Source organism: Chiroxiphia lanceolata, chromosome 3, assembly GCF_009829145.1.
Source record: "Chiroxiphia lanceolata isolate bChiLan1 chromosome 3, bChiLan1.pri, whole genome shotgun sequence".
Lineage (NCBI taxonomy): Eukaryota > Metazoa > Chordata > Aves > Passeriformes > Pipridae > Chiroxiphia > Chiroxiphia lanceolata.
Window position 1 is genome coordinate 17,669,181 of NC_045639.1, and position 14,187 is coordinate 17,683,367.

The 14,187-nt window shown below is 39.0% G+C and overlaps 1 protein-coding gene across 7 annotated transcripts in view; it reads left to right on the top strand.

The window, feature by feature from the left end:
• The window catches only part of ENAH (ENAH actin regulator), a 90,251-nt gene that overhangs the window by 64,985 nt on the left and 11,079 nt on the right, over positions 1–14,187 (top strand). For 4 of the 7 annotated variants that reach the window (XM_032682671.1, XM_032682672.1, XM_032682670.1 and 1 more), the window contains 7 exons: positions 5,171–5,490; positions 6,698–7,498; positions 9,257–9,564; positions 9,831–9,976; positions 10,361–10,415; positions 10,696–10,744; positions 12,394–12,460. In XM_032682671.1, the coding sequence (XP_032538562.1) occupies positions 5,171–5,490; positions 6,698–7,498; positions 9,257–9,564; positions 9,831–9,976; positions 10,361–10,415; positions 10,696–10,744; positions 12,394–12,460 (1,746 nt within the window). The remainder of the gene's footprint in view (positions 1–5,170; positions 5,491–6,697; positions 7,499–9,256; positions 9,565–9,830; positions 9,977–10,360; positions 10,416–10,695; positions 10,745–12,393; positions 12,461–14,187) is intronic. The other 3 variants (XM_032682674.1, XM_032682675.1, XM_032682676.1) reach the window with 2 other exon arrangements.

Genomic DNA, 14,187 nt, shown 5'->3' on the forward strand with positions numbered 1-14,187 from the left:
TTTATGCTGATTTTAAGTCACAAGTTAGTGTAGTAAATATGATTTGTTCTTCATCCTCTACCAGTACCTCCCAGTATCTCCATAACTGGACAAAAGTATAAGGGCAAGATGGGAAATAATTTTAAAAGCTGATGCAGTATTAAAGTAATCTAATATAAAAATAGCACCCCCCCCAACCAAAACAAAAAAACCACAAACAAACAAAAACCCAACCCAAAATCCAAAACCTCCACCAAAACACCCCAAAGTGAAGTTTCCCAAGATGCTTTTGACATGAAACTAATTAGGAACCATGAAGTTCCATGAGTAGGATCTGTGATAAAGCTAGCAGCTACTCTGAATTTCTGAAGTTGACTCTCTGAATCTAAACATGTGTAACAGTACCTTGTGTGTGACTGACATGCTCTACAGTTTTGTAAATTAACTCTTAGATTTAGTAATCCACACTTCCAAAATAGTTAGAATCACATTTCCTTTGCATAATGAGCCATTCATTATCAGACAACTTTCTAGGGCACTTTTAGTACCTCTTCATCTTTTTCAAAAGTTGTCCTGGTGGCCAGATACTGTGCATTCTAAGGCTGAAGGATTTTCATATGTTGCTTTCACAGTGTTCTTGAGCTACCAGTCTTGACATTCAGACATACTTTAATTGATGTGTGATGACTCTTCGGAATCTAATAATGCTTTTGCCTAATATAATTTTGATCTCTGACAAAATTTTAAAATAAAATTATGCTATCTAATGCTAACTAAACAAAACCAAGGGGGATTTAATGCAAGTAGGTTTTTTGTTTTAAATAATCAAATGAGTTTTTAATCTTTTTAAGCAACAACTGTAACAGTTGTTGAGCTTAGTTTGTAGTTTACAAAATTCTTCCTTGCTCATTAAGTTGTGTGAAAGCAGCTTAATTGCAGTACTGGCACACTGATGTTCTGACCTGTGAACCTTTTGGTTTGCTGTTCAAAAGGTTTGTTGAAATTGTTAAAATTACAGTAAAAATGTAGTGGGTTGTGAGATGGGGAAGGGTGCAGGGGGCTTTTTTTGTTTGTTTGTTGTTTTGGTTTTGTGCAGTCGAGTTTTTTTATTTTTCTTGTTGACAAAGGGATGGTTCAGCAGTGTATAATGAGAAAAAATTATGCTCAGTGATGCTGTATTTAATCTCGTATCTTGCTGCATGGGAATTTTATATGTTTGCAAGGTATTTTGCTGCCCTCTCTTGGTAGAGCATTTGTATTGTAAACAAAATGCTCACCTCGTTCATAATTTTTATTTGTACATTTCAAGAACTGGTTCTATACCTTTTATTTCCTGTAAAAATGGCAAATGATGATTCTTTTACTAAAAAATGAAATGTTAAATTCTGAGTCACTCAATATTTATTAAATAATCAGTATTATTTTATTCGAGTCCTGCATGGATGAAAGTGGTTATCTCATTGCCTTTCATCTGTATCTCATTAGATAGCCAATACAATTTGATCATGTTGATTACTGATTGAAATGTGTTTTGCCTCAGATTAAGTTTAAACACTTAGGTGCATTTTGTTATGACACAAGGGTTTTGTGTGTCTTTATAGCTCTGTGAAGAAGAGAAGAACCCCAGGAAAGCTTTGAGAATGCGTTAAGATGTATTAGGAGAATCAGTCAATCCCAAACACAGTTTGTTTTAGGCATAGCTACATCTTGAACTTTAGCTAAAATTGTTAAATTTAGCTAAAATAGCTAAAATTTAGCTAACTGCACACAGTTACATGCTATATAAAGACAGTATTCCTTTATATACACTCTCATCACCAATTCCTCTGTGTATACAGTACATAATATGCACATGTGCACTTACCCTGTCACTAGTTAGAAAAGCTTTAAGTAAAACCCTTCTGGGCCAGGGCAAACACCTGGAATACTTCCCTCTGCTACTCTCCCGTCTTCTGGGCATCCCTTGGTTCAACAGCTTCTTGTGCATGATGCCATTGGTTTTCTAAATGGCTTCCCATGGTTGTTGGTTTTATTCTATGGGCTTTTTCCTATTCTTTGGTTGAATCACTCTGGCAAGGAGTTCCACAGCTTATCTGCCTGATGTTCAGAGGAGCTCTTTTCTTTTGAGCTTTGCTGTTATTAGTTGCATCAAATCTTTCCTCTCAGCTGTTCTAATAGGATGTCCTCATCACTCAGGATTTTGTAGAGCTCCAGTTGTCTTTTCCGGAATGCAGAATTCCAGCTTCTTTAATTATTTTTAGGTGGAAAGTGTTTGGTACATTTGATCACAGCGTTGCTGCTCTTTGATTCTTTTCAATTCTGCTGTTCTCCCCCTTTTGATGTGGGAACAGAGATTCAGGGTTTGTGAAGCAGGATGGTGCTGTTTTCTGTACTGCTCTGTAATCCTTTCCTGATGTCTAGCATCTGGTTTATGTTTTTGAACAGAACACATCAATGAATGGATGTTGTCACAGACCTGTGTGTTGTAACCCTAATATCTCACTCCTGAGCCAATAGTCAACTCAAAGTCCAGCGTTTTGTATATGAATTTAGCACATTTCCCCCCTCTCTCTCCCCTGCTTCACTTCAGTTATATCTCAGTTGAGTTTTATTTGCCAGGTTAGTTGAAGTTGGAAGATCCATCAGTAGTTCTTCATAATCAACCATCATCCTTGCTATCCTAAATAACTTAATATTTTAAGCAGCTTAAAGAAGAGCACCTTGCTGTTTCTTTTCCAGATTGCTTATGAAAATACGAAGTAGCAGAGCTCTTCATATGGCTTTATTGCAGAACTGCCTTGGTGATGCTGGTCTTGTGTGAGGAGTGACCTATATTGAGGTTCTATTTTTATAAAGAAATGAAGAACTTGAGCAAAACAAATTTTTTGGCAGTTACTTGATGTGTTGTTAAAACCCAGTGAATTGATACCTTCTAGTATTATAAACTAAATATAACGTGAAATGATTATAACCTCAAATGCCGTATCTGCATTTCAGTTTTAGGATGATCAGAGTATACATTTATAGGTAGAATATGCTCATTTCTGGCAAATGAATGAAAAAGAATGAAGACAATAAACAAACCTGCTTTGGAGCCTGTTATTGTTGACTTCTGCTCTGAATAGCCTTTTAGCAACAAATGTGTGCACATTCACCTCTCCTTTAGGGAAAAAAAAGAGCTTAAGATGAGCAAGCTCAAGTTAGCTATGATGAAAACCCTGCTTTCCTTAAATAATAGATTTTATCTGAGGGGGAAAAGAGCATATAGTAAAACTAGTTTTGCACAGTACAGAGCAAGCAAAAATGTAATGTAAAAAATACTTTAATATCTCTTTTGGAGCTTAGATTTTTGTGGTTTATATTACATTCTCTTAATATTTTATAGAAATCCTCTACTGGTTCCAGATATGTATGGGTCAATCACCAGACTTTTTGGTGGACTTCAGAGGCTAAAAATCAAACATTTAACAAGCTGAGTTGCAGCTCTGGTTTCATGGTGACTGCTATTACAGCTTTGTTATATGGGAGAGCAGGAGCTGAGGGAAGGACTGATTAAAGGAGCATAACTATTTTGCTACTCCTGAGGATGGTGGGTAACAAGTTCATTAGGGAAAAAGTCCTTTTGCTGTACGTAACTCACATTTTATTGCTCATAGCAGTTATGAAGTTTCAATATTTGTAAATTATTTTTGTTTATAAAGAAAAAACACTGGTCTGAAAAATGGGTGGACTTCATAATAGTTCATGGGCTAGAGTTTCCAATTATGCCAGTATTTTCTAGGCATGAAAAGGAGTGAAACAGGTGAAGTTCCCTTCATTTTCAGAATTCAGTTTGTATGACTCTACACATTGAGTATATCATTGCCAGTGACCTGTCCATGAAAATTGCCCAGTGGTGTAGTATGGAAAACATGTATCTAGCAGCTTGAGGTGTCAAAATTCAGGTCTCCTTTTTGCTTCATAGTTAAAAGCTGGCTGTGCTTTGTATTTGTTGAGAAGCTCTCTTCAGTTTGCATCTGAAGCATGGAAGAAAAAATGACTGTGTGATTTATATACAAGATTTTTTTTTTTTTTTTTTTTTTTTTTTTTGGAAACGAGAATTCAAAGAGAACAACAACTTATAACATTTTCAGTGTTATGTCCTGACAGGAACATACTGGCCACAGCTGGGAGGAGGATGTGCCTGTTTTTTGGTTTAGCAGCGAGTTATCCCCAAGAGATGAAAAATCTTTAAAAATCAAAAAGGTGTATTTTACCCAGCTAGGAAGATTTACTTATCTTAAAAACAAACCAACAACCTAAAGAAAATGTAAAACAAGTTGAGGAGAAAGAATCAAAAAGATGGTATACAGCTTTTCCCACTATATTTTTGCAGGAAAATCCTTTCAGCCAACCCAGAGGCTTTGGCAGAGACTTGCAAGATTCCTCCTTACCCTTAGGAAGTTCTTTATATTTCCTCTGCCTGGCTTATACTTACCTTCCCCCTCTCTGCTTTCCTTTGCAAAGACTCTCATGAACTGGAAAACCTGCCAGCTCCCTGCAGTGTTTCCTTGGCTGCTGCACCCTGGATTTTCTTTGACCATGTCCGGTTTTCCCCTGCCTTCAGGGTGTTCTCGTGTCGTTGCCAGTTAAATTGTATGTGTGCATAGTACTATGCAAGTGGAGATGGACATGTTTTGATGCTTCTGTAAAATTTGGATAAATACTAGCTGACTAGTTAATCCAAAAAAAAGTAGTTTATGTGGGGGTGGGGTTTTTTTAAATGAGTATTTGTGTTATTACTGTTTCACTGTACTTTTATTCACTGCTTCGGGTATAAAATACCATGCAAAGAACAAATGTAACTCCATATCCCAAACTGGGAAGATTGTATCAGTAAATTAGCAGCAGCAGCTTTCTATTCTTACTTCTTGAAAGCTGTTTCTCAGAATGTTCAAATAGCTAAGAGGAAATTGTATATGTGATTTTTTTTTTTTTTTTTTTTTTTACTGTAAACATAATAAAACTCTTATCCAGATCAGAAAAATGACACATAGAATTAAGAATTTTATGTAGGTGCAAATGCTGTGCTTTTGTTTTTGCTGGTGCAAAGATTGTTGGTTAGTTTCTCTTCTTGTCCTCTTAACAGTTGCTTCATATTTTTGGTTTTCACTTTGCAGCTTAGTCTTTTTCCTTTTTTTCACAATTGTAGACAGTTGCAAGAGCAACAGAGGCAGAAGGAGCTGGAACGGGAAAGGCTGGATCGTGAACGAATGGAACGGGAGAGGCTGGAGAGAGAGAGGCTAGAAAGGGAAAGACTTGAAAGAGAGCGCCTAGAGCAGGAGCAACTGGAGAGAGAACGGCAAGAAAGGGAACGGCAAGAGCGCCTAGAAAGGGAGAGACAAGAGAAGGAGAGGCAGGATCGAGAAAGACTTGAACGACTTGAACGGGAAAGGCAAGAAAGAGAACGACAAGAACAGTTGGAAAGGGAACAGTTGGAATGGGAAAGAGAGAGAAGAATTTCAAATGCTGGTAAGAATTTCAAAACCTGAGTGTGTTCAACTTATCAGACTATTCTTTATGTGTTTTGGTGATGGAGTGTGAGAGGAGCAACAAAGGGCAGTGAGTACAGTTTTGTGACAACAGGCTTCTATTTGCTGGAATTCCTTTTTTTTTTTTTTATGGCAAGAAGTCCAAGAGCTTTGACTTTCTTGTCATAATTTTCCATTAACCCTGAAACAAGTTTTTTTGCACTATTTGCTCACTCCATTGCCGTACTCTCTGATTGCTTGAAGAACTTGAAGCATATTGGACGCCCTCAACATTGGTTAAAGTTTGATGAGTTAAACTTTCTAAATACCTTATCATTGCTTGCTCTATTCAACAAGATGTATTTGCAGTGCATAATTTGGGAAAAAAACCCCTAAACATGCCAGGTTGACTGTGTTAACATAGAAGGTATGTACCCATATAAGGCAAAGTAATATTGGAGAAAAGCTTCTCAGTCTGAAGTCTGGCTTAATTTATCATTGTAGTAACATTTCAGTGAAATGTATTGTATGTGCTTGTAGATAAGATAATGCAGTGCCTGTGGAAATGTATCCAGTGACGACTGAAAGCTTTCTCATTTTGGTAATATAATGGAACATTGGTCAAGTGCTTAGTTGTTCTTTAGTAACAAACTCAATTTGCATAAGTCAGCTCATGGTAGAAGTCAAGGAATACTGTGTAAGAGCTAGTCATTTTAGAGCAGAGGATTTTATGGGTAGTTGTATTCCCAGCACTTTCAAGTTTACGATGGAGCTTTTTCTGGGGAATAGAAAGATGATACTTGCTGCCTAGGGTAGGAATTTTGTTAGTGGAGTTGAAACAAATGTTAAGATCACTACACTTGCTTGCAGTTTGCAACCAAATACGAAGATAAAAGCTCATAAAACACTGATTACTCAACCCTATATCTAATCCATCTCACAGATGGGATTTGAGAAAACATTCTCTGGAACATACTTGTAAATTCAAATGTTGGCACAAAAATAGTTGGTAAGATTTAAAAGCACCTGTTGATAATATGTAAAACTTTCCTAACAGTATTTTCACTTGTGCCTAATCCTCTGGTACTAACTGTAGTCTACATTTATACATTTTGTTTGAATGCTGGTTTTGTTGCTTCATTAGCTCCCTTTTTCTCTTTCTCCTTTTTTTATCCTGCCTTTGCTGCTGCTTTCCATCTTCTGTCCAGCTCCATCTTTCGACAACTCCCCGTATAGCACTTCACTTCCTGAATACTCCAGTTGCCAGCCTCCTTCAGCACCTCCTCCATCATATGCAAAAGCAGTCTCAGCACCAATGTCAGAGGCCACACCGGAGTACGCTGTAGTGACTTCTGCACCACCGACTTCCACTCCCCCTACACCGCCTCTAAGGCACTCTGCATCACGTTTTGCTACATCTTTAGGCTCAGCTTTCCACCCTGTTCTCCCCCATTATGCTACGGTTCCTCGTCCGCTGAACAAAAGTTCTCGGCCCCCTTCTCCTGTCAATGCCATGGCGACTTTGCCTCCAAATACAAAGCCTGTTGCCTGGTCCGCACCCAGTTTTGCCCCCCTCCCCCCGTCTCCTCCAGTAATGATAAGCAGTCCACCAGGCAAAGCTACTGGTCCGAGACCTGTCCTCCCAGTGTCAGCTTCTAATCCGGTGACCCAAATGTCCACGTCTCCCACGGCTCCTAACGGGCTTCCTGAAAACCTGGCTTATCCGGTTCCTTCACCTTCTACCTCAGGTCCAACGCCGCCTCCGCCACCTCCTCCCCCCCCACTGCCTTCCTTTCCGCCTCTGTCACTCTCTGGACCTCAAGCTTCTCCTTCTCCCAACTCCCCAAATGCCTCGACTCCCTCATCCAAGCCTAGTGTTCTCCCTTCTCCCTCTGCAGCTACCCCTGCCTCTGTTGAGAACTCTCTAAACTCTGTGCTGGGAGACTCCTCTGCTTCTGAGCCAGTCTTGCAGGCAGCCTCTCAGCCGATTGAACCTACGACCCAGCAGGGTAAGGCTTTCTGTTATTGCTACTAATGCGCTAAGCAGGAACGCACTCGAAACCAATTGGTGTCAAAGCCCCTAACTACCCCCAGGCATTAATACAACGCTTCCAAAGTTGCAGTGATCTTAATACCACAGCGAAATACCGTTTGGAAAACTGGGGTAAGGGAAACTTGAAAGCTCCTGTGCACAAGAGCCGGCGTTCTGTGGCCTGTCATAAGCAAAAGTCCGATTTCTTAAGCTCTCACCTGTCTAGATCTGAGCTTGTCAAATGTTTGCTTGGTAAATATTGCACTGTTAGTTTATTTGGAATGAGGTGTTAACAGGCAGCATCATTAGTTTCCTCATGGTAGCCAACACAGAAGAACACGTGTGCGGCTTTGGACCTTAAGTGAGGAATTATTCAAATTTAGAAAGTAGCATGTAACACCTACAGCATTTCCTTTTGGACAGTGATTGTATTTGGATACATGGCTGTATGTGCACACATATATATAGATAGGCCTTCTGTGGTATTCTATCAGCGTAGCTAAAGAGACTTTAGACAGAAATTTTGATTAAGCAGGTGACAGTCTTAATGGACACTCTACCAATGTGACAGACATACGTGTTTTACATGGGTCTAAATGTCTTTGTTAACCTGAATCCTGCTTTTATATTGATTTGGTAGATTTAGATCTTTGTACATAACTCTGCAGTAGCTGAGCTAAAGGGATGGGCAGAGGGGCTCCTGAGGGATAAGCAGCCTGTGGTTTAATCACACACAAACCATGCAGAGTAGATCCTTTTTATACCCTCTTGTCTTAAATGAAGATGTGAGCTACTCTGGGATGGAGTGGAGATAGAGTGAACAGCCTCACTTCTGGTATGGAATAAAAGTGTGCACTTAGATGGTGAGTGATGCCTAGAGAGTTTAAAAGGCTTTTGAATTTATGCAGTGGTTAGCAGACTACAAAACCAGGCAGACTTGTGTGTGAAATTTCTGCCCTTAGAGACTGCTTAAGATAGTTGTGCAGCCTTTTTAGTACCTTATGGCAGTTTGGATGAGATGGGGAGAGATGTGTGGAGCTGTTATCTTAGTCACAATTTCTTAAATTCTTCTTATAATAATAACACAGTGATCACCAGAATATTACTTTTTCGAAATACATTTTGTATTGGATATCAATGTGAATTTAAAGCATTAAAAGAATGATACATAAAAAAATAGAAGAGCTCGTTCCCATCAGCTTGAAATATGTCAGTCTTCTAACTCACCAGTTAGTGTTTGTATTAAATTATTAAAGTTGATTAGTGGAATGTTTTTTAGAAGAAAGATTTATATCTAGCTTAGAAATTAGCATTGGTACTCAAACAGTTTAAGGGCTCAGATTGGGTGATGTGTTAAATGCTTTTTAATACAATGAAAGGTCACTCTGTGTTTAGCACCATGCGAACACACAGTATTGTTCCTACATGGTGCGATGCTCGTGCCTTACTTGACTGGTGTAAAGTTCTTCTTGGTTGCAGCATGGAACCTGACTGGAGGGGTTTCCTATCTAAATGTCTCTGAAACTGTCTGATCTCTCATACTATACTATGTAATATTTTTAGTACATTGAATAAGAATGTTTGTCTCCTGCTGAAACTTGCAGTGTTTTCTTGCCTAGTGTCTTACAGTTTTGGTGTTTCATGCACTGAGCAAAAGAACCACCATTTCAATGGAAATAAGACATTTCTTTTCTAAGTCCTTAATGTATTCTGTTTGTTTTCTCTTTGATACTAGGTGGTGTCCAAGGACCACCAGCACCTCCTCCTCCACCTCCCCTACCCCCTGGCCCAGCTCAGTCTTCAGTAGCAGCCCCACCTCCTCCTGGCCCACCACCGCCTCCTCCACTTCCACCTTCAGGGCCTCCACCGCCACCACCACCACCTCCTCCACTTCCTAGCCAAGTTCCTCCTGTTCCCCTTCCACCTCCTGCTCCTCCCCTCCCAGCCTCTGGATTTTCAGCGGGGTTCGTGTCCGAAGATAATCGCCCTTTAACTGGACTAGCAGCTGCACTTGCTGGAGCCAAACTTAGGAAAGTCTCACGGGTAAATATAACTTCCATTTCATTTTCCAGTTCCTGTCTCTGAATCTTGTCTTCCTGAACTGATTGTAACCTTTGTTCAAGATTAATAACAGTATCAAGACTTTTTGGGTAGGCTTAATTAATTATTAAAAAAGAGTTACAAGATGTGTTACCAGCCCGTCACATTCTTTATGCAGTTGTGTCTTTCCTGTATGTGAACTCTGCTGATTTCATTGAGTCAGCTCTCATTCTGTTTGCACATCTGCTGTTATTTTGTGTACTATGAAGGGTGAAGACTCCTCCAGTTCAAGTGGAGGAGGAGGAGGCTCTGCTTCATCTGCTTCATCTAAGACAGATGGTGGCCGTGGAAATGGACCACTTCCCTTGGGAGGCAGTGGGTTGATGGAAGAAATGAGCGCCCTGCTGGCCAGGAGGTAAGGAACTGTTTGTGCTGTGCTCCAGCTGCTTGGTCATCGTAGAGGTAGGATTTGGGGTGCCTATTTGCAGCTGGCTAAGGATCAAATAAACATCGGCTTGCTCATGAGGTTGATAATATTTCATGAATACCCATTTTTATTTGAGTGTAATCCAGTACTTCTGTACAAGTCTTTGTGCAGCAGTAGGGGAGGGGATACAGACTTTAAATTGCACAGTTGCATTCGCCAGGAGTGTGTTGTCCTTGAAAGTATTTTGAAAGTACCTCTTTAAACACTAATTTTCAAGTATCTATCAGGCTGTGTAGGTCTTTAGTTGCAGTAAACAACATTCTTTCATCTTAAAGCCATGATGATCTTGTTAACTTTTGTCTCTGCTTATAGGAGAAGAATTGCTGAAAAGGGATCAACAGAACCAGAGCAGAAAGAAGATAAAACTGTGAGTTGAGAAATTTTATCTACTTCTCATTACTCAATAAAAAGATTGAGAGATATTCAAATGGTGTACAAGAGCTTATTTATGCTTTACTATATATTTCAACACACACACAACCACTATTTTGTAAAGTGCCTAGTGCTTGCACATTTTCTACATACAGTTGAAAAGAACCATTTTAAATCTATATAAAAAGTGAAATAAATATTTAAACAGTTGAGACTGACTCTTGTGAATCTAACACTCCTCCCTCCTTTCTCTTTCTCTCCTCCATTTTAATCAGGAAGAATCAGAGTCTTCAACTTCTAAAGTTTCTTCAACAAGCACACCTGGTAAGTAGCACAGGTTTATGAACACTGGGGCTCTATAATGCTACAATCTAGTGACAAATCTCAGCTGAATTTTGGAACCTGCTTCTTCTCCATAATTACAGCCTTGAATTTTGCTGTAGAATGGGTCCTGGTTCAGAAGGTGACTGATAAAAAGAATATAAGTGAATAAGGAATATAAGTATATGGAGTTGAATTCTTTATGCCTGATTCCTCTGCTGAGTGCTAGGAGCTAAGTGTGTCCAGATGAAAATAACTGGAAAACTTAATATTGAGATACAGCCAGTAGTCTAAAGAAGTTAGACTGCAAGGCAATAAATGACATAACACAAATGAAGGTGTTTTTTTTCTCTCTCCTTAGAAGTTTGCTTCATTCTGTTAAACCCAGGGATGAATTTAGCCTTAGGGAAATTAATATAGGACCAAAAGAAAACCAGTAGAAGTGGTTCCTTTAATTGGTTGTGATGATAAGAAGCCTCATCAAACTTGTTAATGTTAGATGCATTCAGAATTTAACCATTTCCTTCCAGTGGAGAAATTTCATTTCTTGATGTGAGATGCTCTGGTAATGCTGTGCCTCATCGCTGCAATGTGTCTTTAAAATGTTCTAAGAGGAATGCTTAGCGTCCACTTAAGCAAGCTGCAGCCATAGCCAAAGTTACTCAGTTTTGCAGATATGGCTAAAATCCCACTGAAATAACTCCTATGGCAGGTCAAGTCCTGAAGACTGGTGTATAAAAACAAGCTTCAGAATTTTTACCAGCACTGGCAGCCTTTATTTGGCTGGGTCACAGGCTATGCTAGCAGACTTCTGCAATTCAGATACTCTTCTCAGTATCTAGCTGCATCCCAGAGAACTTTCTGGGCAACATGAAACTCTGAAAGGGCATGTCTGCCTCTCTGCTTGCCCAGCTTAGCAGAGCTGAGCAATATGAAAGAAAGGGAACAAACTCCAAACCTGAAATACAGACTGATCAATAGCACATTGAAGTCCTGAGTTAAGTAATGATTGCAAGTAAGTAATAATATCTCACACTACAGAAAGTTCCTTTAGTTTTGAGTGTATTATTTTGAAAGGGAAAATGATCTTTTACAACTGCAGAAGTATCCTTTTGGGGACAAGACTTTGGAAAATAAATATCTTGTTGCCGAAAAGTTATTCTAGTTGTGTGAGGTTGTATCATACCTTCTGTAACTAAATTGAAATTGGCACTGAATTAATTTTATATAATTCATTAGCAGCTCAGGAAAACTTCTTTAGCTTAAAAACCTCTTCCTTGAGTATTTGAAGCTGACTGGTTATATTTCCAGAATTCCATATTTCACAACTGAAAGCAATCAGATATATAAAGTATAGGCAGACCTTCTCCCAGTTGGATTAAGAATCAAATGGCATTTACAGTGTCTAGGACACATGTGAGACTCTAAGATGCTCTCACAACATAACTGGTAGTATGACTAAAAACTACCAGATGAATACAAAAGATGAATACAAAAGGAGGCAGCTTAATATAAAAGAACTAATGCAGTGTAGGAACAACAGCAAAGAACCAACCTGCTGACTTAAGTTGCCAGATACTTGAAGTTTCTTCGTGTAAATTACACAAGGAATGGAAAAAGACAGTTTTTAATCTCCTCACTATGTTTTCCAGAACTAACAAGAAAGCCTTGGGAAAGGACAAATACAGTGAATGGAAGCAAGTCACCTGTTATCTCCAGGTACTCCCCTCAGCTATCTTTTCCTTATATTTGCTGCTGTACATGCTACTGAAGATGGTGGGCTAAAATAGCAAAGCTCACCTTAATAGTGTTAAAAGTAAAATGTATGGGTTTAAAATTACTGCTGTGAAACTGCTTTTTGGCAGTTCTAAGTAGGAATCAAGAGTCACTTTTGGAGAATGCTAGTAAGTGAAATTTTTGACAGTAAAATCAAAATTAAAACTCAAAAACATTCTTTAACAATTGCTAGTATATAACTTGAATTACTGAGGTGTATATGTGCCTATGGCAATGTTTAATTTTTTCTATTTATTTGAAGTCTGAAATTTCCTGCGAGGGAAAACCAAATTCAGTGCTGCAGTTCACACACTCAGTAGTAAATCTAGTGAATAGGTGTTCTCCCTTCTATCACTGTGCTAGTCACAGAATGGTTATCTAGATATTTAAGCTATCTTGGAAGGATTTGATTCTGTGACAGTTTTCAGTAGCTGTCTCATACCAATCTAAGGAAGTCTGTCATGAAAAACTACATCCTTCACTGCATTAACCAGTCTTCAGTAACTTGTCAGCTGGAACTTCAGTAGGCAGTGGGTGTTTCAGTAGGCATTTCAGTAAGTGAAATAGTTGCTTTAGGTATTTTTTTTTTGGAGGTATGTTTAATTGCCATTTACATTAAGCAGAAGGCTTGGGGTTTATTTAGAATTCCTGTATGTTGCATGTACAGAGGTTAAAGGATTCTGAACTGTGATAATCTGACAGAATTACCTGAATTTCTTGAGAGAAAACAAAAGAACACGTTAAACTTTAGAATGCTGTGTTTGAAATTACTTGAATTCTCCTTAGAAGTCTGGTCTCTTGGAAACAGCTATACAAGATTTGGTGATTAGGGTATTAAAAACAGCTGTTCTTTAAGTGACCTCACTTGTAGTTGAGTTTGCCAGTTCAGTTCTAAAATGCAACACTAAACATTCTCAGCCTGTATCAATATCCTTGTCTGTCCTTCAGAAGTAACTAAATCCCAGGAGCTCAAGGTGTCTGCAGCCTTGATTCTGGTTGCTTGCTTTGTTTTTTTTTCAAAAAGCAGGTGACATTGGTGACGATGTTGTCTCTGCTACACTGTCAGTGTAACAAAATGCTGCATTGCCTTTAGCCTTGACTGTCCCCTGCCTTCTTCCCCTTCACCCCCCAGTAGGTCTTACCTGCTTTAACCAAGGTCTCTTGTACTGATACCTCGTTCTGCTTCAAGGTGTGGCATTGAGGGGGAACTTGTCACAGAAATATTTTGTGTAAGGAATCCTAAAGAGCATTTTCAATTTCATACTGTTTAAAACAGTTGCTGACCTGTCCCTTTGGCTGTAGGTACCCTATGGATAAGCAGTTGAAGAAAGTGAAGGGATTAATAAGCAGGGCAGCTCTCCGCATCGGACTCTTTTGGGGAGTCTGGGATGTTCTTAAGTCTTGTTTCTACCTGCCCCTACAACAGCAGGTTCTTGTAAACTGTTTTATGCATCTAATTTCACTGATCTTTTTTCAGCTGGTGAAATTCAGAGTTGCTGAGGTCTTTTAAAAAATGTTTTCTGACCCAGAGGAGTACAGGACTACAGAGGATTTTTGAGATTTCTCTTGAGATGCATTGAGACATTCTTTCCATCAAGCTTTTGTCTTTACTCACCCAGTGGAAAATGTTGGTAGAATTCAAGTTGATATGGGTCTTCATTGATGTATAC